Source organism: Rhinopithecus roxellana, chromosome 11, assembly GCF_007565055.1.
Source record: "Rhinopithecus roxellana isolate Shanxi Qingling chromosome 11, ASM756505v1, whole genome shotgun sequence".
NCBI classification, from domain to species: domain Eukaryota; kingdom Metazoa; phylum Chordata; class Mammalia; order Primates; family Cercopithecidae; genus Rhinopithecus; species Rhinopithecus roxellana.
This window is the reverse complement of record NC_044559.1, coordinates 29,942,573-29,968,123: the sequence shown is the minus strand read 5'-3', so window position 1 is coordinate 29,968,123 and position 25,551 is coordinate 29,942,573. Positions and strand designations below refer to the sequence as shown.

The following is a 25,551-nucleotide window of genomic DNA, read 5'->3' as shown; positions in this document are numbered from 1 at the left end:
CTACTGTTCCTCTGCACTCAGCCTCAACCATTCTTAGTCTGTCACCAAAGACTCATATCCTGTTTGTTGATCCTTCGCTAGTCCCCTGTTCCACTTCCTCATAGCACCTTGAGACACTGCCTCATGCTGTTCTGACACCTTTTGCTTCCACCATTGCCCTATCAATTGCCAGCTTTACATACATCTTTGCTCCTCTCTCTCCAACTGTGTCTGCTCTCCCATGTTCTAATCACTCATTCTCTATTCTGCAAAGCACTGTTTTCCAGACATTAAAGTTTCTGACGCTCTTTCAGACTTTCAGTTACCTACTGTTGATCCTTCAGGATGCCTTGAGCTGATTTCTAAGGCAACCAGAAGCAGTCACAAGCTTTTCTGTGTGTTATCACTATCATAGACTGACACTACTGTGAGGCATTATGTGAAGACATAGTATGGTTGACAGGGAATGGGCTTCGCTCAGTGTAAGCTGGGCTGAATGGTCAGAGAGAGAAGCTAAAGGAGGCTGTGTTTCAACAGACACAGGCATCCCATCTCAGTGCAGAGAAAACAACGTAAAAGGCAATGAGAGCATCTGATTTGCTTTTCTTCGGCATATATATTGAGTATTCTCCATGGAAATGGAATCAGTGTAAACCCTTGGAAAGGATCCTGTATGGATACTCACAGTAGTTGGAGAAGGCTGGGTGAGTGGGCAGTTGACTCAGTCATGTGGCCTCATCATCACTTAGCTGGGGTGTCACTCAGCTAAATACTAATGCTGTGGAGGTTTTAGCTTTCACACACTTTAATATATTTTTAGTCACATATTATTTATGTTCATAACTGGTCATTAAAGATAGGAAGCTGGCTGGGCATGGTGGCTCATGCCTGTAATCTCAGCACTTTGGGAGGCTGAGGCAGGCAGATCACGAGGTCAGGAGTTCGAGACCAACCTATACAATATGGTGAAACCCCGTCTCTACTAAAAAATACAAAAATTAGCTGGGCATGGTGGTGCATGGATATTAACAAGGCTGTATCCTGCTACCTTGCTCTAATTAGCCATTAGTTCCAGGAGGCTTTTTTTGTTGTTGTTTCTTTGGGATTTTCCATATAGACAATCATATCATCTGTAAACAAAGACAGTTTAGTTCCTTCCTAATCTATATACCTTTGTTTCCTTTTCTAGTCTTAGTACGTTTGCTAGGACTTCTGCTAAGACATTGAATAGAAATGGTGAGAGAGGACATCCTTGCCTTGTTCCTGATTAAGATCAGGAGATATAAGATCATTTTTCAGGAGAAACCACCTAGTTTCTTACCATTAAGTATGATGTTAGCTGTTAAGACTTTAGTAGATATTCTTGAGGAAGTTCTCCTGAATTTTAGTTTGCTGAGTATTTATCATGAATGGGTATTGAATTTTGTCAAATGCTATTTCTGTATCTATTGATATGATCATATGACTTTCTTTCTGATTTGAGGTGATGGGCTACATTAATTGCTTTTCTAATATCGAACCACGTCTTGCATACCTGGAGTAAATCCTACTTGGTGGTGGTGTATAATTCTTCCTATACATTGTCAGATTTGATTTTGGAATTAGAATAATGTTGGCCTCACAGAATGAGTCAGAAAGTATCACTTTTGCTACTATTTTCTGGAAGAGACTATAGATAACTGGTATAATTTCTTCCACAAATGTTAAGTAGAATCTACTAGTGAACCCATCTGTGCTTGGTGATTCTGTTTTCAGTCATTAATTATTTATTAAATGTCTTTAATAGATATAGACCTATTCAGATGATCTTTTTCTTCTTTGGTGAGTTTTGGCAGATTCTTTTAAGGAATCCATCGATTTTCTCTAAGTGGTCATATTTGTGGGCACAGAGTTTTAATTATATCCCCCTTTATTACTCATGGATAATGGATAATAAAGGTCCATGGATCAGTAGTGATGGTCCCTCTTTCACTTCTGATACTGGTAACTAGTCTTCTCTCTTTCCTTAACCTTACTAGAGGTTTATCAATTTTATTTCACAGAACCAGCTTTTGGGTTCACTGATTTTCTGTACCGATTTCCCCTATTTAATTTCTTTGATTTCTACTCCAATTATCATTATTTTTTTCTGCTTATTTGGGATTTGGTCTTTTTCTAGCCTTCAAAGGTAGAATCTTGATTTTAGATCTCCTTTTTAAAGGATGCATTTACTGCTATAAATTTCCCTCTAAGCACTGCTTTTGCTAAATCCCACAAATTTTAAGTTGTGGTTTCATTTTCATTTAGTTCAATATATTTCTTTTTTTCTTTTTTTGTGATGAAGTCTCGCTCTTGTACCCCAGGCTGGAGTGCAATGGCATGATATCCGCTTACTGCAACCTCCGCCTCCCGGGTTCAAGAGTTTCTCTTGCCTCAGCCTCCCAAGTAGCTGGGATTACAGGCGGCTGCCATAATGCCTGGCTAATTTTTGTATTTCTAGTAGAGACGGGGTTTCATCATGTTGGCCAGGCTGGTCTCAAACTCCTGACCTTAGGTCATCTGCCAACCTCAGCGTCCCAAAATATGGGGATTATAGGTGTGAGCCCCCACACCCAGCCTAGTTCAATGTATTTCTAAATCTCTCTTGACACTTATTCTTTCACCCAAGCATTATTTATAAGTGTGTTGTTTAATCTCCAAGTATGTTGGAATTTTCCAGCTGTCGTTTTTTTTTTTTTTTTTTGAGACAGGGTCTTGCTAAGTTGTCCAGGCTGAGCACAAATGATTCTCTGCCTCACTCTTCCAAGTAGGTGGAATTATAGGCAAACACCACTGTGCACGGCTAATGTTATTAATTTCTAGTTCAATTCAATCATTGTGGTCTGAAAGCAGACACTGCAGGTTTTCTAGTCTTTTAAAACGTGTTGAGCTGATTTTTTTACGGTCCAGAATGTGGTCTACTTTGGTGAACGTTGTGAGTTTGAGAAGAAACTTTTAGGTGAAGAATTCTGATGTCAACTAGATCTAGTTGATTGATGATGTTATTTGATTCAACTATGTTTTTACTGATTTTCTTCCTGGTAGATGCATCAATTACTGACAGAGGGGTGTTGAAGTCTCCTACTATAATAGTGGATTCATCTATTTCTCCTTGTAGTTTTATGAGTTTTTGCCTGATGTAGTTTACCACTCTGTTGGATGGTGTACCCACATAAAGGATTGTTATGGCTTCTTAGAGAATAGACCTCTTTATCTTATATAATGCCCTTCTTTATTCCTAATTTTCTTTGCTGTGAAGTCTGTTTTTTTCTGAAATTAATATAGCTATTCTATGTTTCTTTTAATTAGTGCTAGCATGGTATAACCTTCCTCATTTATTTACTTATTTAATTTTGAAACAGGGTCTCTGTTGGCCACACTGGTGGTCAGAGGCGTGATCATGGCTCACAGCAAGCTAAACCTCCTGTGCTCAAGTGGTCCTCCCATGTCAGCCTCCCAAGTAGCTGGGACTACAGGCACACACCACCAGGCCCAGCTAAAAACATTCTTTTTTTTTTTTTTTTTTGTAGAGACAGGGTCTTGCTATATTGCCAGGGTCTTGAACCCCTGGCCTCAAGCAATCCTCCTCCTTGGCCTCCCAAAGTGCTGAGATTATAGGCATAAGCCACCATGTCTGGCCCATCTTTCTACTTTTAATCTAAATGTGTCTTTAAATTTAAGGTGGTTTTCTTGTACACAACATATAGTTGGGTCTTGTTTTGCTTATTCATGCTGACAGTCTGTTTTTTAAATAGTGTCTTGAGATCACTGACATTTAAAGTGAATATTGATATAGTTGGATTAATATTTGCCATGTTACTTTTTTTTTTGACACAGTCTCATTCTGTTGCCCAGGCTGGAGTGCAGTGGCGCAATCTCCGCTCACTGCAATCTCTGACTCCCGGGTTCAAGCGATTCTCCTGCTTCAGCCTCCCGAGTAGCTGGGATTACAGGTGTGCACCACCATGCCTGGCTAATTTTTGTATTTTTAGTAGAGACAAGGTTCCACCATGTTAGCCAGGCTAGTCTTCAACTCCTGGCCTCAAGTGATCCACTCACTTTTGCAGATCAGTCAGAGTGGCAGGAGAAAGGTAGGGAAAGGAACAGGCCTTCTTTAAGGTCAGAAGGCTCTGCATAGCTTCGGGGAGAAATCTGAAGGCAGCTGTTCTCCAACCCTGAGGCAGAGGGCGAGGAGTATGTGCAAGGGAGTGAAGGGGAAGTTATCTTGATCAGGCTTGTGTGTTTGATGTTGTCCAGGAACTGACCTTTGAATATTGGCACAACGTTCCCAGAAAGGGGAACAATAAATGTTAATTACCCACAGATTGTGTTTGCTTCAGGATTTTGGCATTGTACCTGCACTGAATAAAAGCAAGCAGCTCCAGCTTCTTGGGGGCTGCACTCTGGCCACTTGAGCCGGGCAGTCCACAAGCTGCTCTTACACTGCATGCCTGTGTCTGAGTACTCATTTCATCTGTTGCTCAGCCAGGTCTGCGGGACAGACCTGGCATACATTAGTTTCCCAAAGTGTTGATATTATAGGCTTGAGCCACCGTGCCTGGCCCAGTTACTATTTTCTTTTTTCTGCTCTTGTTCTTGTTTTTTTTTTTTTTTCTTTTTTTCTGTTCCACTCTTTCTACTCTTTTTCAGCTTTTATTTTTTATTATTTTTATTATTTTTTATTATTTTATTTTATTTTATTTTTTTGAGACAGAGTCTCACTCCGTTGCCCAGGCTGGAGTGCAGTGGCATGATCTCGGTTCACTGAAACCTGTCTCCTGGGTTCAAGTGATTTCTCATGCCTCAGCCTCCCAAGTAGCTGGGATTATAGACGTGTGCTATCATGCCCGGCTAAATTTTTGCATTTTTAGTAGAGATGGGGTTTCACCATGTTGGCCAAGCTGGTCTTGAACTCCCGACCTCAGGTGATCCGCCTGCCTCAGCTTCCTAAAGTGCTAGGATTACAGATGTGAGCCACTGTGCCTGGCCTGCCTCTTCGGGTTTTAAGTTAAGCATTGAATATGATTTGAGTTTTTCTCTTCATTTAGTCTATCAAATGTTTTTGCTTTTTAATTTATTTTTAAAATTATTTTCATTTATTTTTTAACTTTTTATTTCCATAGCTTAAATGGTTGCCCTTGAGTTTGCAATTTTTTTTTTTTTTTTTTTGACGGAGTCTCGCTCCGTCGCCCAGGCTAGAGTGCAGTGGCGTGATCTCAGCTCACTGCAAGCTCCGCCTCCTGGGTTCACACCATTCTCCCGCCTCACCCTCCCAAGCAGCTGGGATTACAGGCGCCCACCACACGCCCGGCTAAGTTTTTTCATTTTTAGTAGAGATGGGGTTTCCCCACTCTGGCCAGGCTAGTCTCGAATTCCTGGCCTCAAGTGATCTGCCTGCCTCGGCCTCCCAAAGTGCTGGGATTACAGGTGTGAGCCACCATGCCTGGCCCAAATACAAGTTGTTATTATTATTTGTGGTCAACTGCTGTTAGATCAATTAAGGTTAAAAACATTTTTACCTCCACTTATTCCTTCTCTAATGCTCTTCCTTTCTTTATGCAGATCTGAATGTCTGAGCCACATTATTTGCCATCTTTTTCTTGGGGACAGTCTCACTCTGTTGCCCAGGCTGGAGTGCACTGGCACCATCTCTGTTCACTGCAACCTCTAACTCCCAGGTTCAAGTGATTCTCATGCCTCAGCCTCCCGAGTAGCTGGGATTACAGGTGTGTGCCACCACCATGCCCCGCTAATTTTTTTCATTTTTAGTAGAGACAGGGTTTCATCATGTTGGCCAGGCTGGTCTCAAAGTCCTGAGCTCAGGTAATCCACCTGCCTTAGCCTCCCAAAGTGCTAGGATTACAGGCGTGAGCCACTGCGCCTGGCCTATTTGCCTTCTCTCTGAAGAATTTCTTCAACATTTCTTGGAAAGCAGGTCTACTGGCAACAAATTCCCTCCATTTTTGTCTGAGATAGTCTTCCCTTTCACTTTTTAAGGATAATTTCTCTGAATATAGAATTCTAGGCTGTTTTTTGTTCTTTCAATATTTTTTAAATACTTCACTCTCCTCTCTCCTGGCTTCCATGGTTTCTGAAGAGAGGTGTGATGTAATTCTTATTGTTGCTCCTCTATATGAAAGGTCTTTTTTTTTCCTCTGGTTTCTTTCAAGATTTTCTGTCTTTGATTTCTGCTGGCTTATATATGATACACCTGTGTAGACTTTTTGGCATTTATGCCTGCTTGGTGTATTCTGTACTGTTGTAGTTTTAAAATTCAAATTAATTAGGGTTGGGCGCAGTGGCTCACGCCTGTAATCCCAGCACTTTGGGAGGCTGAGGCAGGCAGATCACCTGAGGTCAGGAGTTCGAGACCAGCCTGACCAACATGGAGAAAGCCCATCTCTACTAAAAATACAAAATTAGCTGGGTGTGGTGGCACATGCCTGTAATCCCAGCTACTTGGGAAGCTGAGGCAGAAGAATCACTTGAACCCGGGAGGTGGAGGTTGTGGTGAGCCCAGATTGCACTATTGCACTGCAGCCTGGGCAACAAGAGTGAAACTCTGTCTCAAAAAATAAATAAATAAATAAAATTCAAATTAATTTAAATAAAACAAAAAAATTTAGTTCCCCAGTCACACTAGCTACATTTTAGGTGCTCAACAGCCACATGTGGCTAGTATCTATTACACTGCATGGCCAGGTCCAGACAGTTGAGGAAAGGAGATCAATCTAGGGCTCCTGACAGTGAGTGGCCTGCAGAGGAAAGCACCTCCTGGACTCTGCTGGCACCTGAGGCATCCTGCTGCTCCCGTTCACCTCCCTGCCTCTGCTCATACAACCCAATCCTGCTTCCTGGAGTGTCCCTCCTCTCTGTCCTCAGATTATCGTTATTTTACCCTTTTTTCTCTGCCTTAACTTAGGTCCCACCTACTTACAACACCTTTAGAGGGAAAGGAGAATGTGTTTTACTTTATTACCTTTAAGAAACATGATCTGAGCCTGTCCTCACCATGCAAAGATCCTTCACATCACCAGGACCTAGTGCCGAGCCTCACACTTGTGCTTTGTAGACTCAATATTACATCCGAGAACATAAAAAATGTTAATGGGGGCTGGGCGCAGTGGCTCACGCCTGTAATCCCAACAGGACTGGGAGGCCGAGGTGGGGGTATCATGAGGTCAGGAGTTCGAGACCAGCCTGGCCAACATGGTGAAACCCTGTCTCTACTAAAAATACAAAAATTAGCTGGGCGTGGTGGGGCATGCGCCTGTAATCCAAGCTACTCAGGAGGCTGAGACAAGAGAATTGCTCAAATTCGGGAGGCGGAGGTTGCCACTGCACTCCACCCTGGGTGATGAGAGTGAAAGTCCATCTCAAAAAAAAAAAAAAAAGTTAATGGGACTGAAAAATTTTTCTGTCACCATTTTATTCTGTCAAGTAAGAATATGAAAAGCAGACAACTGTCTATTGCTAGCATCTCACGACATTCTAATGGTGTCCTCCGTTTTCCCCCAAAAAGGGAGAAACTAAATGAAGCTATTTTTTTTTTCATGGAAGACAAAAAAGTTGCCTCTGACCTTCAGCAAAGCAGACATTTAGGAACTCACATAGCTCCAAACCTAGTATTTGTTTATCTCTTTTCCATTTCAATTTCTTTTATCTTTATTACCTTTTCTCACTCCAAATGTCTGTTACTAGTTGTTTAACCTTGGGTAAGTTATTTAGCCTCTCTGATCTACATTTCTTAACTTGTGAAACTGCCATAAGGATTAAAGGAGTTAACACATATGCTGGCTGGGCACAGTGGCACAGTGGCTCACACCTGTAATTCCAGCGCTTTGGACGGCCAAAGCAGGCTGAGCTCCCATGCTCAGGAGTTTGAGACTTGCCTGGGCAACATGATGAAACCCCGTCTCTATTAAAAATACAAAAACTAGCCAGGCATGGTGGTATGCACTTGTAATCTCAGCTACTCAGTAGGCTGAGGTGGGATGATCACTTGAGCCCAGGAGGTTGAGACTGCAGTAAGCTTTGCTTGTGGCACCGCACTCTAGCCTGGGTGACAGTGAGACTGCCTCAAAAGGAAAAGACAAGCCAGGCGCAGTGGCTCATGACTGTAATCCCAGCACTTTGGGAGGGTGAGACGGGATGATCACCTGAGGTCAGGAGTTTTGAGACCAGCCTGGCCAACATGGTGAAACCCCGTCTCTACTAAAAATAAAAAATTAACCGGGTGTGGTGGTTCATGCCTGTAATCCCAGCTACTCGGGAGGCTGAGTCATGAGAACTGCTTGAACCCAAGAGGCAGAGGTTGCAGTGAGCCAAGCAAGATCATGCCACTGTACTCTGGCCTGGGCAACAGTCAGACTCTGTCTCAAAAAAGAAAAGAAAGAAAAAGAAAAACAACACATATGCCTAGGACTTTGGACATTCTCATTATTTTTCAAGGCTGGCATGTCTTGAAGTGCCCTGGCAGAGGTTACTGTAGGACTTCACATAAGGTTGAGGCTTTAAAGGGACGGAAGTGAAGTGGGACAGGAATATTAAGACCAAAAAGTCTCCCGGTCCACCTTCTGTCCAGAGCATATTCTGCTCTCTTTCTGATGTATTTCACAGGCTTTGCTTTTGTTCAAAATGAGAGCTGGTCTGGGAAAGGGCTGGGAATAGTCAAATCTGCCATAAAGAACAAAATGGATGAAGCTTGACTTAAGAACATGAATACTGAGACATAACATGCAGCTTTCAAGTCTAAGAAGTTAGAGGAACCCCTGAGAAACTGCTGGATATTACATGGCCACTCCTTAGGTGCCATCTGATTGTGGGAGGCACAAGTGATGCTTGGCAGTATTAACAAGTCACCAGGCCACCAAGAAACCTCCTCCAGCTAGGTACATATCCAACACAGGCCCTTGGGGTCAAGAATGTCGAAACTCACCTCAAAAGTTTATTTCTATTTCTCTGGGTTTCATGATTTCACTTTTTAAAACATACCACTTTAAAAAAAATTAAATAATCAGCTTTATTGTTGACTGGGAAAACTATGAGGACAGACGGGTTTAAATTATCTGTGCACACAGAGGAAAGATAAGGCATATTACCTTGCTGGAACTCATTTTTATATTTTGCCCTAGACTGCTATTCCTTAAGAAATCTTCCTTAAAATAGTGGTTGCAAAATGGAGGCCCATGGGCTGGATTCAGCCTATAAAATTATTTTGTTTGGCCTGTAGAGTCAAAAAAAAAAAAAAAAAATCTGTATTTCCAGCATCTCTTATCAAAAGTTGTATGTCGCACTGGACTTAGTGACACAAGACAGCAACTAGCTTTGATAGTTGTTTCCTTTAAAAGCCGTTAAGTGTTCTTTAATTTGGGAACCCTTGCCATTCACGGAACACCTGCTTGTGTTCTTGTATTCATGGGCACTGGAATGCGTGCCAGCTGGTCTGGAAGCAGTTCCAACAAGTCACCTACACGGTGGCCAGGGGCGGCCTGAGAGGGAAACTTGCAATCCGGACCCGCTGGAAATGACTTTGGGATAATCACAACCTCCTGTCCTCAGTTTCCTTACCTGTGAAATGGGGCTGATAACGCATAGCTGTGGGAAGCACTGGCACAAATGCAGGGCTTGGGGGCACGACCACGATCCCCGCCCACGGGTCCCCGCGCCAGGCCTCGCTCTCCACCCCTCCCGCCGCGGGCCCCCGCGCTTCGCGGAGGTCGGCCCCGGGCGCCGAGAGGCGTGGTCGGCCCAAGCGGACCCTCGCGGCGGCCATGGCCTCGGTGGTGGAATACAAGGGCCTCAGGGCCGGCTACCACTGCGGCTACTGCGACTCCAAGGAGGGCAAAGCGTCCTGCGGTGAGTGTTCTCGACGCCGGAGCTGGCGCTGCCGCCTCGCGCCCAACCCCTGGCGCGCCCGCCGCGCCCGGACAGGCCCTCGGCGAGGGCCAAGAGCAGACTCACGCCCGGACTCCCGCTTCCCTTCCCCTTTCAAGTCTCCCCATCCTGTTTCCCTTCCCGCTCCGTCTCTCCGCCTCACCCTCACTGACGACGGCGGCCCCTTACGGAGAAGGAACGGAAATAATGGAAAGCTGCCCTCGGTCAAGATGGCGCGGCCGGCGTCAGCTCCAAGTGGCGCCGGGCCGACCGGGCCTGCGGGCGTCCGGAGTGGCTTCGCGCGAGCCTCGGGGGGCTCCCGGGCGGCGCGCTGCATTGTGGGGTGGCGGCGGCGGCGGCGGCGGCTGCGGCTGCGGCTGCGACGCGGCGCCGGGCAGAGCGTTCGCGGGGCCGAGGCCATGGCTTTCTGGGCTGGGGGTTCGCCCAGCATCGTGGACTATTTCCCCAGCGAGGACTTCTACCGCTGCGGCTACTGCAAGAACGAGTCGGGCAGCCGCTCCAATGGTGAGCGAGCCGGGCCGGCGGGCGTGGGAAGCCGGGCGCCCGGGTCTGGGGATCCCGGGGTCCCCCAGCGAGGACGCGAGGGGGCCGGAGCCCCTGGGCGGCCCCAGTGCCACGGCCGAGACGAAGGGGACACCCTCGGGAGGGCCGCGGCGCCAGCTTAACGGGGCAGCTTCGCGGTGCCTGTTCTGCAGGAAAATCCCCACCAGTGCCCAGACCCTCGAAATCGTTGTGGTCTCCCCAGAGTCGGGAGACGGACGCCCGTCTGGGGTAGATTGTGTGAGGTGAAGGATGGCGCGCAGTGCCAGGGAATGCCCCAGAGCCGTAGTTAATGTCCGGGGCGGATCGGTGGGTGCTGCGGTGGGAGCGTCCTGGGAGCGAGACGCGGTGCAGAAGGAGCTGTGGGTGTGCACACAGATGCCGGTCTTGTGTGAATCAGACGTCCCTGGACGAATGTACAGGATGAGCCCCTTGCATCTCTGGGTTAAAAAAAAAAAAAAAAAAGACAAGAAACTGGTGACCGCGGTCGCTACCGGCGAGAGATTGTCCTGATCTGTTTGAAATTTTTACCATTTGCTTATATGCCGTGTCTTTCCTCCACCCACCCCGACGACAGCAAAGCCAGCCCACAAGTTTGTTTTGTTTTTCCATCGTGGTAAAGATTTCTTGGGGGGAGATTCGTTGTTGGTAAACAAAACATCGTGTTTATTTCCTCCTTTGCCATGCATTGGCCAATATAGAATGTCCAATCTATTATTTTAGTAGAACAGTCTAGCTTTGTGGAAAACGAGATTTGCATGAAAACACACAGGCATTTTCCATGAAAAAGGTGTAAGTGGGGAATGATTTGGTCGATAACGGTGTGTGCATTTACTCCTTCATTCAAAGTGTTTATTAAGTGCTTCTTGTGGGCGGCGGTCTTGAGTAGACAGTTATGCAATCATTAGAAGTGAGGATTATGAAGACTAAATGGAAAAATGCTTCCAGTTTGGAGTTAAACGGAGGAAATCAACGGGATGCAAATGCCTTATGCGACATGATTACAGTTCTGAAAGGAAGAAGGCCCGGAAGCACACCAAATAGTGACAGTGGTAATACGGCCTTAGAGTAATACGGATTTCTACCTTCTCTTTTTCAGAATTTTTGTATTTTGGCTATAATATTTATAAAATCAATAAGTTACATTAAACGTGCCTAAAATTAGTGTTTTAATAGGTCATTACTTATTTTTTCACAATAATTGTGGTAAGAGAAAATTGGCTAACATAAAATGTCTTGTATTTCACATTTTGTCGAAGAAACCTGCCTGCAACCTTTCCATCAAGAGAAAATAATCACCAATTTCTAGTATCTCGATTTTAATTTTAATACTCTTTATTATGGGGCATCTACTTAATTGGTAGGTGAGTTTTATTTTTTTATTTACAGGTGATGAAATTGAGGCTCATTGGGTAACAACTCCTTAGTGTCAGTGAATGCCTGCCAGGTTTCTGGATATTTCTGTTGGACTCCAGTGCCATGTTTTTCCCACTATATCCTGCTTTATCAAGCCTGTCTCTATCTTTACATATCTCTGATGTGATTTACTGTTTACAAAAGGGAAAAATCCATTTATTTATTTATTTTGAGATGGAGTTTCACTTTTGTTGCCCAGGTTGGAGTGCAGTGGCGTGATCTTGGCTCATCACAACCGCTGCCTCCCAGGTTAAAGGGATTCTCCTGCCTCAGCCTCCCGAGTAGCTGTGATTACAGGTGCCCGCCACCACGCCCAGCTAATTTTTTTGTATTTTTAGTGGAGATGGGTTTCACCATGTTGGCCAGGCTTGGTCTTGATCTCCCGACCTCAGGTGATCCACCCGCCTCGGCCTCCCAAAGTGCTGGGATTACAGACATGAGGCACCGTAAGCGGCCCATTTCTTTTTTAACTTTAGTTTTTTTTGTTTGTTTTTTAAAGAGACGGAGTCTTGCTCCTTTACTCAGGCTGGAGTGCAGTGGTGCGTTCATAGCTTACTGCAGCCTCAAATCTGGAATTCCTGGCCTCAAGCCTTCTCCCACCTCAGCCTCCCAAGTAGCTGGGACCATAGGCACAGGCCACAAAGCCTGATTAATTATTATCATTATTTATTTTTTGTGGAAAAGGAGACTTGCTATGTTGCCCAGGCTGGTCTTGAACTCCTGACCTCAAGTGATCTTCCACGTTGGCCTTCCAAAGTGTTGGGATTATAGGCTTTAGCCACCATCTCATGAAGCCTTAACTTTGGTTCTGATATGCCTTTAAATGTTTCTTCATAGACTTCGTTTTTTTTCGTAAGTTGTGTAATTATTCCATCATGTCGACAGCATCATAGTCCCTGTAATCATCTTCCTGTTGCTTGGCATTTGAGCTACTTTCAGTTCTTACACTTAGAAGGAATATTGTTACATGCTTTTCTCCAATTTTTAATGCTCAAGACTGTACCATAAATATATACCTGTATATAAATCAGGAGAACTAATAAGTACAAAACGTTTTGTTAAGTTTTCTGAAGAGACCAGTATGTTAAATCATTGGGGATATTATTAAACTTTGAAGGTCTGATGCAGTCAAATTGCAGTGAGGACCTAAATTTATGATGTCATAGAGACTATTGACTAATTCTCAAATAAATATAATTACTTTGATGTGTTTTATTGAATTAAAATATATATAATGTCATTTTTTATTTGTGCTGTATGTATGCCAAACTAACAGATGTGAAGTATGTACAAACTTTTCATTTATCCAATATGACAATATGAGTGTTTTGGAATTTTAACCTAAACACTCTTTTTCTTTTTTTTTTTTTTTGAGACGGAATCTTACTCTGTCGCCAGGGCTGGAGTGCAGTGGCGTGATCTTGGCTCACTGCAATCTCCACCTCCCAGGTTCATGTGATTCTCCTGCTTCAGCCTCCTGAGTAGCTGGGATTACAGGCACCTGCCACTATGCCCAGCTAAATTTTTGTATTTTTAGTAGAGATGGGGTTTCACCATGTTGGCCAGGCTGGTCTCGAACTCCTGACCTCGTGATTTGCCTGCCTCGGCCTCCCAAAGTGCTGGGATTACAGGCATGAGCCACCATGCCCGGCCAAACACTCCTATTTTTAAAAATCACACTTTGAATTTAAAAAAGAAAAAAGGTTACCCTGCCGTAATTAACACACTACTTATTTTTTCAGGTATGTGGGCACATTCCATGACAGTACAGGATTATCAGGATCTCATAGACCGAGGATGGCGAAGGTAAAGCTTCCTGATACAAAGAGATTTTCTACGGTTACTCAGGTTCTTGAAAAATACAGCATGCCTTTAAAATGCTTTCCTGTTGTTGGAAAGAGGTTTAAGAAAATTTTTATTATATTCTTTGTGTAGTGATTTTTTTCTCTTTTAAAAAACTTTATTAGGAAAATGTCAAATATCTATAAAAGCAGAGAATACTTTAGAATGAACCTCAGGTACCTATCACTAAGCTTCAGCAGTTATTAACCTTCTGCCAATAATGTTTGATTCTCCTGCTCCTTCTTTTAATATTTAACAGCAAATTGCATCAGTAGGTTATTATGACATTTATCCTATCAATAGATCGGCAACAAGTATGTATCTCTAAGAGAGAGGTCTTTTTTTCTTTTTAACTTATCCACAATGTTGTATCTCACCTTACAAAATTATTAAAAATTCTTCGATGTTACCTGTTAGCTACTTTTTATTAGATTTTCCAGATTGTCTCAAAAATGTCTTCTTTAACAGTTTATTTGAATAAGGATTTCCTTAAAGTCCTCACATGGCCTGTTTTGAGTAGTTATTTTTATGTGGATGATTTTTAAGTAACTCTCAGGTAAAGTTCCTTGTGTAAATATAAGTGATAGTAAATACAGTACGCTAACACTCGCCAAAGACATGGGATTGGGAGCACCAGCCGAAACATCACAACTTTCCTTAAACTTAATGAGATTCGAAAGGTAGACATAGGTCAGATTTTAAAGGGCTTTGTATGCCATGATAAGGAACTTCTTTTTTTTTTTTTTTAGAGACAAGGTCTCACTCTGTTGCCCAGGCTAGAGTACAGTGGCATCATCATAGCTCACTGTAATCCCAAATTCCCACACTCAAGTGATCCTTTTGCCTCAGCCTCTGCAGTTTCTAGGACTACCGGTGTGCATCACAACACCTGGCTAATTTTTCAGTTTTGTAAGATCTTGCTGTGTTGCCCATGCTGGTCTCGAACACCTGGTTGCAAGTGTTCTTCCACCTTAGCTTTTCAACGTGTTGGGATTATAGGTATGAACCCCCATGCCTGGCCAGAACTTTTAAAAGGTAGAAGGTAGTCATGGAAGGATTTTATGGTAAGAGAAATGTGATGGAATTTGTTTTAGAAAAGATTGTTCAAATGGCTGAGAGGTATTTGAGGGGGTGGTCATAGAGGCAGGAAGGAGTTCAGAGGTTATTGTGCTATCCAGATGTGCGATGATGAGGACTGTCACCTTAGTGGCAATGGTGATAGAGAAGAGGGGACAATTTAAGATAGGGTTTAAAGTGGGGGAAAGCTTGCTGGCAGGATATAGAGGTGAATTCCAGGGAGGAGTCTAAAATGACTCCCAGCTTTCTGACTTGAGAACAGAATGAACAGTTCCGTTACTACCATAGACCTGGAATGCATGGAAAGAACCGGCTTAGTTTTGGGTACTCTGCTGGCGCATGTGGAATACCCAAATGTGGTTGTTACAGGCAGCACATACATGAGTCCTACAGCATTGTGGGCATTTCTCTCATTGCCCTTGTGGTATTGAGGATTGGTGGCAGGTAAAGACAGAGCAGGGGTGGCAGATGCTGGTGAGAAGGTAACTGAGATGATTGGCCTTGGGGTACTCAAGTAAAGCTTTAGGAAATAAAAGGCAGGGTTCTAAATTTTGGTACATGCATTTTGAAGATTATTTAGCTTATGAATAGTAATTAAACCTACATGCATTTCTACAATATTGATTAGATTTTTTTACCCTTAATTTAATGCTCCTGTGCTAGGCTGTTTTGGTAAAAGTGAAAAATATATAAGACATTAACAAACTATTTTTATAATTTTAGAAGTGGAAAATATGTGTACAAACCTGTCATGAATCAAACATGTTGTCCTCAGTACACAATAAGGTAAGAATTTTAATTAACAGAAAGAGGATTTATAATGTGAAGATTGTGTATGATTTTTTAGTAGTCTCTTGTGCTTTAAATAATGTTTATTTCCGCTCTAGGTAGATGTCCTTTAAAAGGAAAAGTAAATGAGTTATGTCTTGTTTTCATACTGATGCTGTATTTATGTGCTGATCAGTAGTTTTTAGTAATACTGTTTGATTGGTTCAGATATAAATATGATGTGAAAAATATACCCTCTTAATTTAGCAGTCTTGTCAATGAATGCCAGGAAATACTGGGAAAATGTTGGCAAATATTCACATTACTTTTGGATGTTAAATATTATAGGACTTAGCTTAGGATTTTCTACATTCTGGTATATTGCTTGACACAGTGCTTGTGTTCAAGCAATACTACAGGCTCCTATAAATTACTTGGTAGGCTCATGTTCTCATGTTGTGGGATTCGGGAGGACGAGAGAGACCTGGGGTTAAAACAGGAGAATCTTCATTGAGTACACTCAGGACCAGCTGACTCAATGTCCACAAGACTGGGCCCGGAACAAAGACTTTTATACACACTTCACAAAATGGGGTGGGCTAACTTGAAGCAAGCTTACAGTGGCGTGAAAGCAGGGATACAGAGGCAGGACAAACTCAGGACCATTGCCAAGCAACCCAGATGTCCGTGATCTAGGTTTGCCTGGCCTTATCTCATAATCTTCACTATGGTGCCCAGGCAGCCGTAGTTCAGGCCTACTCAGGCTTCTCATGACATTCGTTGTACTTCTCAGATAAAACAGAATACTTGAAGTCACTGGTTACAGAGAACTGGCATTTATAAACTCATTCCATAAAACAAAGGAAAATTTGTTTTTTCTTCTCCCTATGTTGAGTGCCGGGAGAATCTCCAGAGCACATTAGATAATATTATCAAGGCTTTTCCTGGGTCTGGGCTGTGCCTGTTGCTGCCTCTGGGACAAGTCAACCTAATACAGGAAAGCTTATTTATCTTTCTTTTTACTTTTATTTTTCTTTAATTTCCCGCCTCACTTACTTATCAGTGGGAGCTAAACCTTGGGTGCTTGGACATAAAGATGGCAAAAGTAGAAGCTGGAGACTGCTAGAGGAGGAGGGAGGGCGCAAGCTAAAGATTGAAAAACCAGCTTGGGTATGATGATCAGTACCTGGGTGGTGGGATCATCCATATTGCAAACCTCACCATCATGCAATATATGCAGGTCACCAACCTGTACCTATACCCCCTGAATCTAAAATAAAAGTTGAAAAAAAATTAATTGGAAGGGAGAGGGCTTAAATTTAATCTGCCACCTGCACTTAGAGTTCAGTTTTTTTTTTTTTTTTTGAGACGGAGTCTCGCACTGTTGCCTGGGCTAGAGTGCAATGGCGTCATCTCGGCTCACTGCAACTTCTGCCTCCTGGGTTCAAGTGATTCTCGTGCCTCAGCCTCTTGAGTAGCTGGGATTACAGGTGCCTGCCACCACGCCCGGCTAATTTTTTGTATTTTTAGTAGAGATGGAGTTTCACTATGTTGGCCAGGCTGGTCTTGAACTCCTGACCTCATGATCCACCTGCCTCAGCCTCCCAAAGTGCTGGTATTACAGGCGTGAGCCACTGCGTCCAGCCCAGAGTCCAGTTTTCTTAAATGGGAAACTTAAACCAAAGTCTGTTTTCCTACAGAGTCTTTGTTGGACTTTTTTATAATCTTTTGGATTTTCCATGCTATCTTCTCACCTCACCCTAACATAGAAGAATCTTCTCTCTTACTCTGTTTATAAGGTCATCATCACCTTTTTCTTCTTTTTTCTTTTTTTTTGAGACAGGGTCTTGCTCAGGCTGGAAAGCAGTAGCACAACGGTGGCTCATTGCAGCCTTCCTGCTAGGCTCAAGTGATCCTCCCACCTCAGCCTCCCAAATAGTTAGGATTGTACACACCACCAGGCCTGGCAAATTAAATTTTTTTTTCTTTTTTTTTTTTTTTTTTTATAGAGAAGGGGTCTTGCTATGTTTCCTAGGCTGATCTCACCATGTTTCCTAGGCTGATCTCCAACTCCTAGGCTCAAAGGAGCCTTCTGCCTCAGCCTCCCGAAGTGCTGGGATCATAGGTGTGAGCTACTGCACCTGAACCTTTTTTTTGATAGAAAATGTGAAAAGTACATTAACATTTTGAGGTATGTATTTGCCTCCAATTTCAATGTGTATATATATTCATAAAATTAAAAGACAGTTTTACTTTAAGAAATGAAAAATTAAAAAAACAGTTTTTTATCCATACTTTTTTGTTTGGTCCTCAAAGCTATCTGCCTTGGTTGCTCTTAACTTGTTTTTGGATTGCAAACCATTTTGAGAATTTGATGAGAGCTGCCTCCTGCCCAAAGGCATGTAGACAAAAATATGTAACATTTTGCATATCCTCCCCACTGAGACTGAGTCTTGCTCTGTCGCCCAGGCTGGAGTGCAATGGTGCGATCTCAGCTCATTGCGGTGTCCACCTCCTGGGTTCTAGCAATGCTCCTGCCTTAGCCATCCGAGTAGCTGGGACTACAGGTGCCTACCACGAGGCCTGGTTAGTTTTTGTATTTTTAGTAGAGACAGGGTTTCACCATGTTGGCCACGCTAGTCGAACTCATGATCTACCCACCTCAAAGTGCTGGGGTTACAGGTGTGAGCCACCACGCCCAGCACATTTTGCCTGTTAATTTTAGGATGATTGCAGACTCCCAAAGGTTCACTGATCCTTGATTAGGAGCCTTCTCTTTTTCTTTCTTTTTTTTTTTTTTGAGATGGAGTCTTGCTCTGTTGCCCAGGCTGGAATGCAGTGGCTGGTGCTATCTTGGCTCACTGCAACTTCTGCCTCCCAGGTTTGAGCGATTCTCCTGCCTCAGCCTCCAGACTAGCTGGGATTACAGGCGTGCACCACCACACCCGGCTAATTTTTTTGTTATTTTTAGTAGAGACGGGTTTCGCCATGTTGGCTAAGCTGGTCTCAAACTCCTGACCTCAGGTGATCTGCCTGCCTCGGCCCCTCAAAGTGCTGGTGTGTCCAGAGTTGGTTCCTTCTGTTGGGTTCTTGGTCTTGCTGACTTCAAGAATGAAGCCACAGACCCTTGCAGTGAGTGTTACAACTCTTAAAAGGTGGCGCAGACCCAAAGAGTGAGCAGCAGCGAGATTTATTGTGAAGTGCAAAAGAACAAAGCATCCACAGTGTGGAAGGGGACCCGAATGGGTTGCCGCTGCTGGCTGGGGTGGCCAGCTTTTATTTCCTTATTTGTCCCTGCCCATGTCCTGGTGATTGGTCCATTTTACAGAGTGCTGATTGGTCAATTTTTCAAACCTCTAGCTAGGCACAGAGCGCTGATTGGTGCATTTTACAATCCTCTAGCTAGCTACAGAGCGTCGATTGGTGCATTTTACAATCCTAGCTACAGAGGGCTGATTGGTGCATTTTACAAACTTCTTGTGAGACAGAAAAGTTCTTCAAGTCCCCACCCTACCCAGAAGTCCAGCTGGCTTCACATCTTACTGGGATTACAGGCGTGAGCCACCACACCCGGCCAGGAGCCTTCTCTTTTACCTAACTGGCTGTTGGATTGGCAGAGGACAAGAAAAATGGGGTCTGGTTTGCTGACACTGTGTCATTACACAAAGAATAGAATGACAGAGTATCTTGTGCTGTCCTCTTTCAGCTTTCATGGTTATAAAGAGAAGGTATCTTCTAAGGCAGAAGTCATTTGTCTTCAATTAGCAATTTATTGGATTATGGACAGGATTCTATTCATAAATTTGAAGTTGATTGGCTTAATCTATGATCAGAAAAGGGTGATTTGGAATGGTTAAAGAAAAAAGAATCTAAATTGTGTTTGGTGCCTGTTACATGGAAAGCACTATTCTAAGTATATTGCCTTTATAAAAGGGGATTCAATTAGCATTGTGAAACAAAGTAGTTATGTGATTTTTGCATTTTACCTGGCATCAAATGTTTCCTGAATTGCTTCTCTTTGTAACTTCATTATACATCATCTTTTTTTTGTTTTTTGAGACAGAATCTTGCTTAGTCGCCCAGGCTGGAGTGCAGTGGCGTGATCTCTGCTCACTGCAACCTCTGCCTCCCAGGTTCAAGTGATTCTTCTGCCTCAGCCTCCCGAGTAGGTGGGACTACAGGCACATGTCACCACGCCCGGCTAATTTTTGTATTTTTAGTGGAGACAGGGTTTCACCATATTGGCCAGGCTGGTCTGGAACTCCTGACCTCAGGATCTGCCTGCCTCAGCCTCCCAAAGTGCTGGGATTACAGGCATGAGCCACCGGGCCCAGCCACATCATCTTATGGAGTCATTTTCCATATTTAGTCCTCTGGTTATTTTTACCTTGTATGTAACAGTAGTTACAGTGAGAGCTTAGATAAAGAAGAGGGGCTTATAGCTAACAGCTTAGCTTCTTTGTTAGTCAGAAGTTAGAGACTCTCTAGTATGTGTGTATAAATGAGGATGAACTTTTCTGGCTATGGTTTTTTTTTTTTAAGTTTTTTATTTTTATCAGAATTGCACATGCTCATAAACTGTCAAGTTGCAATAAAGCTTGTTTTGGAAAAAGCAGTCCCCCAAACCCGCCTTTCCCATTTCCTGTTCCCCCATGGCAGTCATCTTGAAACATTTTAACTAATTCTTTTGGTTTTTCATCTCCCTGTCTTTAAGCAACATGCTTATATAATTGTAACACTTGCTTTTTTTTTTCTTTTTCTATTTGTTTTCTCCATTATTTCCAGGCTTCTCTCTGTGGAAGACAAGGATTTAGTTTTCTCTTATCCCTGTTTCCCCGCCACATTCAAGCTCCTTTTTGTCCCCATCCCCAGCTTTCCACTTAGAAGTCGTGTAATTTTGGGCAGATGTATTCACATCCATTGTGACTGTAAATATGCTTCATAACTGAGCCATGGCTGGTACTACACTTACTTTTCCTGCACAAGTTTTTGTTCTCCTTGGAGTTACTCATTATCTTTTTTGTTTGCATGGTCTATGTAACTAGGACCAGATTATCTTGAAAATAAATCCCAGTTATGTAAGTTTCTTCTTAGTATGTTTAAACGCACTAAGTGCTAATGATCGCTTTTATCTACTTGAGAAAAGTCCCTTGTGGAGCCTTCTGACCTGCTTGATCTGAACAGGGTACCCCCACACCTGAAGCATCACGGTCAGCCTGGGCTTTTTTTTTTTTTTTTTTTTTTTTTTGAGACCGAGTTTTGCTCTTGTTGTCCAGGCTGGAGTGTACTGGCGCAATCTCAGTTCACTGCAGCCTCCGCCTCCTGGGCTAAAGTGATTCTCCTGCCTCAGCCTCCTGAGTAGCTGGAATTACAGGCGCCCACCACTATGCCTGGCTAATTTTTGTATTTTTAGTAGAGATGGGGTTTCCTCATGTTGACCAGGCTGGTCTCGAACTCCTGACCTCATGTGATCCACCCACCTCGGCCTCCCAAAGTGCAGGGATTATAGGTGTGAGCCACCATGCACAGCCTGGGCTATTCTTTTTACTGTCATCTTGGGGATTTTTTTTTTTTTTTTTTTGAGATGGAGTCTCGCTCTGTGGCCCAGGCGGGAGTGCAGTGGCACGATCTCAGCTCACTGCATCCTCCGCCTCCCAGATTCAAGTGATTCTCCTGCCTTAGCCTCCCAAGTAGCTGGGACTATAGGTGTATGCCACCATGTCTGGCTAAATTTTTGTATTTTTAGTAAAGACAGGGTTTCACCGTGTTAGCCAGGATGGTCTCAATCTCCTGACCTCGTGATCCACCCGCCTCAGCTTCCCCAAAGTGCTGGGATTACAAGCGTGAGCCATTGTGCCTGGCCTGGGGATTCTTTTTAGCACCTGAGTTGGAAACCCTTCTTTCTTGGATTATTCCCTTGTTTTAGTGAAGTACATCTTCTAATAGAGAAAGTGCATAAGAGGTACATTTTTGAGACCTTGTGTGTCTGCAAACTTTGATTCACTGCTGAAAGTTAACTTTAGTTTGGGAGGATACCACTGTTGAGAAGTGCAGTGGTATTCTTCTTTTTTTTTTTCTTTTAAAGTTAAAAATTCCTAAATTTTTTATTCCTGGTACCACTACCACAATTTACAGGGCAATATACCTGATGTAATGAAAAGAAAAAGAAAAAGACAAAGCCACAACAGATGAAAGACCTCAGGAATGTACATCTAATTGACATTACATTGCATTAATCAATAGCTGCACTTTGTGCAAACTGTGGCTATGACAGTCCTGAACAAGAAGGGTTTCCTGTTTAAGCTGCAGTAACTTTTCTGACTATGGATCATCGTTCCTTCTGTGGCAGATTTTTACAGTTCTTCTAATGCATTTGGGACGACTGTCTCAAAGTAACCTGCAGCTTTCCTGACAACGCCTCGCTCTCTCTCCTGCTAAGAACTGTAGCCCTTTTCTGCTGTTCTTAGAACCTTCTGCTACCATATCCACCACTTCCACCACCAGATCCATAACCACCACCATAGGGACTGCCTGAGCTTCTTCCACCAAAACTGCCCCCTTTCATGGGTCCATAATTTGATTGCTGTTGTCCACTATAATTTCCAAAATCATTATAGTTCCCACCACCACCGTAGTTACCACCGCCAAAGTTTCCTCCTTCATTGTAACCATCATATCCTCCACCACCGCCACCATATCCACCACCTTGGTTTCCATATCCTGGTCCACCACCATCATAGCCCCCTCTACTACTATAACCAGGACCACCGCCATAGTTGCCACCATCACCCCCAAATCCATTATATCCACCATCACCTCCTCCATAACTACCTCTGCTACCACCACCTCCACCACCATAGCCTCCTCTTCCACCAAAGTTTCCACCACGGCCAAAATTACCTCCACCACCTCCAAAGTTTCCTCCACGACCCATAAAATTGCCAGATCCACCTCCACGACCTCTCTGTGATCCAGCAGACTGCATCTCTTGTTTAGAAAGGGCCTTTTTCACTTCACAATTATGCCTATTAATAGTGTGGTATTTCTGAACAACAATTTTATCAACTGTATCATGATCAGTCAAAAGTTACAAAAGCAAATCCTCTCTTTTTTCCACCCTGCCTGTCTTCCATAACTTCTATGGTTTCAATCTTGCCATACTTTTCAAAATAGTTTCTCAAATTATATTCTTCTGTATCTTCTTTAATACCACCAACAAAAATTTTCTTCACTGTTAGATGGGCACCAGGCTTTACAGAATCCTCTCTAGAAACAGCTCTCTTTGGTTCCACTACACGCCCATCAACCTTATGTGGTCGAGCACACATTGCTGCATCCACCTCTTCAACACAAGAATAAGTCACAAAACCAAAGCCCCTGGAACGTTTTGTTTGGGGGTCTCTCATTACCACACAATCTGTGAGTGTGCCCCATTTCTCCAAATGTTCTCTTAAACTATCATCTGCAGTTTCAAAGCTCAGACCGCCAATACACAGTTTTCTCAACTGCTCTGGTTCCTTTGGATCATGGCCCTCCCCCCCCCCCCGCCGGCGGCGACGGCGACCGCCGGAGTCGGGCTGGGTGCGACTGGGCGGCGGTTTTACCTCCATTTTGAGACCGGACTCGCCTCTTCCAACTCGAGTTCAATATGGGACCGAGAGGAAGAGGCCGAGAAGTGCAGTGGTATTCTGATTCTCATACCTTTATCTGAGACGTATTCTTTCTCTTTGGAAGCGTTCCTTTTTGTTGTTGTTGTTTGTTTTTTGAGATGGAGTCTCGTTCTGTTGTTGCCCAGGCTGGAGTGCAGTGGCGTGATCTCTGCTCACTACAAGCCCCGCCTCTTGGGTTCCCGCCATTCTCCTGCCTCAGCCTCCCGAGTAGCTGGGACTATAGGCGCGCGCCACCTCGCCCAGCTAATTTTTTGTGTTTTTAGTAGAGATGAGTTTCACCGTGTTAGCCAAGATGGTCTCCATCTCCTGACCTTGTGATCTGCCCGCCTCAGCCTCCCAAAGTGCTGGGATTACAGGTGTGAGCCACTGTGCCCCGCCGAAGCTTTTCTTTTCTTTTTCTTGTTTTTTGTTTTTGTTTTTTTTTTTTTTTTTGAGATGGAGTCTCACTCTGTTGCCTAGCCTCTCTTTGGAAACTTCTGTCCTCTGTTCTTACATTTCATAGTCAGTTTGGCTGTGTGTCTGTTTTAATCCATCACAGACGAACTGGAGGGGCCCTTCTTAACCTGGGGGCTCGTCCCATCTTATCCTTTAGTTCAGGGAAATTTTCTTAAATTTTTTGTTCTCTCTTTTCACCTCCATTTTCTTCTTTTTTAAATGCCTTTATTTAGCTTTTGGATCTTTTAAACGGGTCTCTGACTTGACCTTTTGTCTTCGGTTTTTCATCTTTTTTTGCAGAATCTTCTGGGAGGTTTCTTCAACTTAAGTTTTCAGGTCTTCTACTGAATTTTTACGTTTCTCCTGTCACATTTTTACTTCTGAAGGTCTTTTTGTTCTCCGACTCTTGTTTGGTTAATAACACCTTGTTATTTTATGGCTCTAGTGGCTTAATAAACGAGATCTTTCTAAGGATTTTTTTAAAAGGTTCTCTTCTTTTTGCCGTGGTCTGTGTCCTTCAAGTTACTTTCTCCAGTTTGTTTGGTACCTATCTTTTCAGCGGAGGCTCTCCTCGAGTGTCTGGTGATTAGGCCTTTTCAGTGTTCCCTTGGAAATTCCGTGTCCCCAATGGGTTTTGTGTATTGTGGGTCTTGGGTATTTCTCGGCCTTGTGTACTGTGGGTGATCTGGCGGGGCTGTTCTGTTGGGGAATCCCTGATGTTAGTATTTTTAGGTCTGATCACGTTCTGGAGAGAAAGTGTTACATAACCTGCTGCTGTTCTGGAGCTGGGTTGGTGATCTCAACGTGTACCGTGTACACTTTCATTTAAGCCGTTTTCAGTAGTACCCCTGCTTTCAGCTGTGGCTTGCATCCGTCCTGTAAGAGGCTCTTTGTTACTCTTTCCTGAAAGTTTGCAGTTTTCTGCTGGGTTGAGTAGGGAGTCGTCTAGTCACCTGTGGGTGGGAGAGGGGATCTGGTGTCTATCCTAACTGCTTGGAAAATAAGACTTTGAAGGGATCTTTCTATTTTTAGACATACTTTCACTCATATTTCCAGAGCTATGAGGTGTCACCAATCCCTTATACTTTTAAGGGTAATATAGAGAAAATTGGCTTTTTGGGTTTTTTTTTTTCCACTATTGGCCTAGGATTCAACTTTCTTTGGTCTGTTAAAGCAGCATTGCTTTGTACATCTGTTTTCAAGCTTCTAACACTTCTCTCCTTCTCTTTTTTTTAGTGTTTTATGTCTTTCTCTTTTTTTTGGGAAAAAAAAATCTTTTGCTGGGAGCCCAGGTGGCTCATACGTGTAATCCCAGCACTTTGGGAGGCCGAGGCAGGTGGATCACGAGGTCAGGAGTTCGAGACCAGCCTGACCAACATGGCGAAACCGTGTCTCTACTAAAAATACAAAAATTAGCCGGACGTGATGGCGCATGCCTGTCATCCCAGCTACTTAGGAGGCTGAGGCAGGAGAATCACTTGAACCTGGGAGGCGGAGGTTGCAGTGAGCCAAGATACCGCGACTGTACTCCAGTCTGGGCGACAGAGTGAGACTCTACCTCAAAAGAAAAAAAAATCTCTTAACTCTAGTCTTAGTGTGATGTGGGCTGGGATTAGAGGCTACATTAAGCCCCATCTTTAACCAGAAATCTCAGGCATGAGATGGTCCCATTGTACTAGGTGACATCCAGAACTGATTTCATTTCTTCAAGGTTTGAGTTCACTTTTTAAATATTTATTTTGCTTTCCTAGGTGCCGACCTTTACAGTTTCAGCCTTCAAAATCTCACAAGAAGGTTTTGAAAAAAATGTTGAAATTTCTGGCTAAAGGGGAGGTTCCCAAAGGAAGTTGTGAGGGTAAGATGGGCTGGGTCTAAAAACGATTTACTGTCTGTCTTTGCAACAGTCCCA

General features: G+C 43.6%; 1 protein-coding gene and 1 pseudogene across 11 annotated transcripts in view; one reads left to right on the top strand and one right to left on the bottom strand.

Annotated features, from left to right (window-relative positions):
• The first annotated feature begins 9,392 nt into the window (after positions 1-9,392).
• ATE1 (arginyltransferase 1) overlaps positions 9,393-25,551 on the top strand; it is a 183,558-nt gene continuing 167,399 nt past the window's right edge. For 6 of the 10 annotated variants that reach the window (XM_030940844.1, XM_030940841.1, XM_030940842.1 and 3 more), the window contains exons 1-4: positions 10,173-10,398; positions 13,593-13,656; positions 15,493-15,555; positions 25,394-25,497. In XM_030940844.1, the coding sequence (XP_030796704.1) occupies positions 10,293-10,398; positions 13,593-13,656; positions 15,493-15,555; positions 25,394-25,497 (337 nt within the window). In that variant the 5' untranslated portion in view covers positions 10,173-10,292. Of the gene's footprint in view, positions 9,856-10,172; positions 10,399-13,592; positions 13,657-15,492; positions 15,556-25,393; positions 25,498-25,551 lie in introns of those variants that run through there. The other 4 variants (XM_030940843.1, XM_030940839.1, XM_030940846.1 and 1 more) reach the window with 3 other exon arrangements.
• Positions 21,750-23,147, bottom strand: LOC104675844 (annotated as a pseudogene). Its single transcript, XR_749843.2, has one exon. The product of XR_749843.2 is annotated as a heterogeneous nuclear ribonucleoprotein A3 pseudogene (transcript).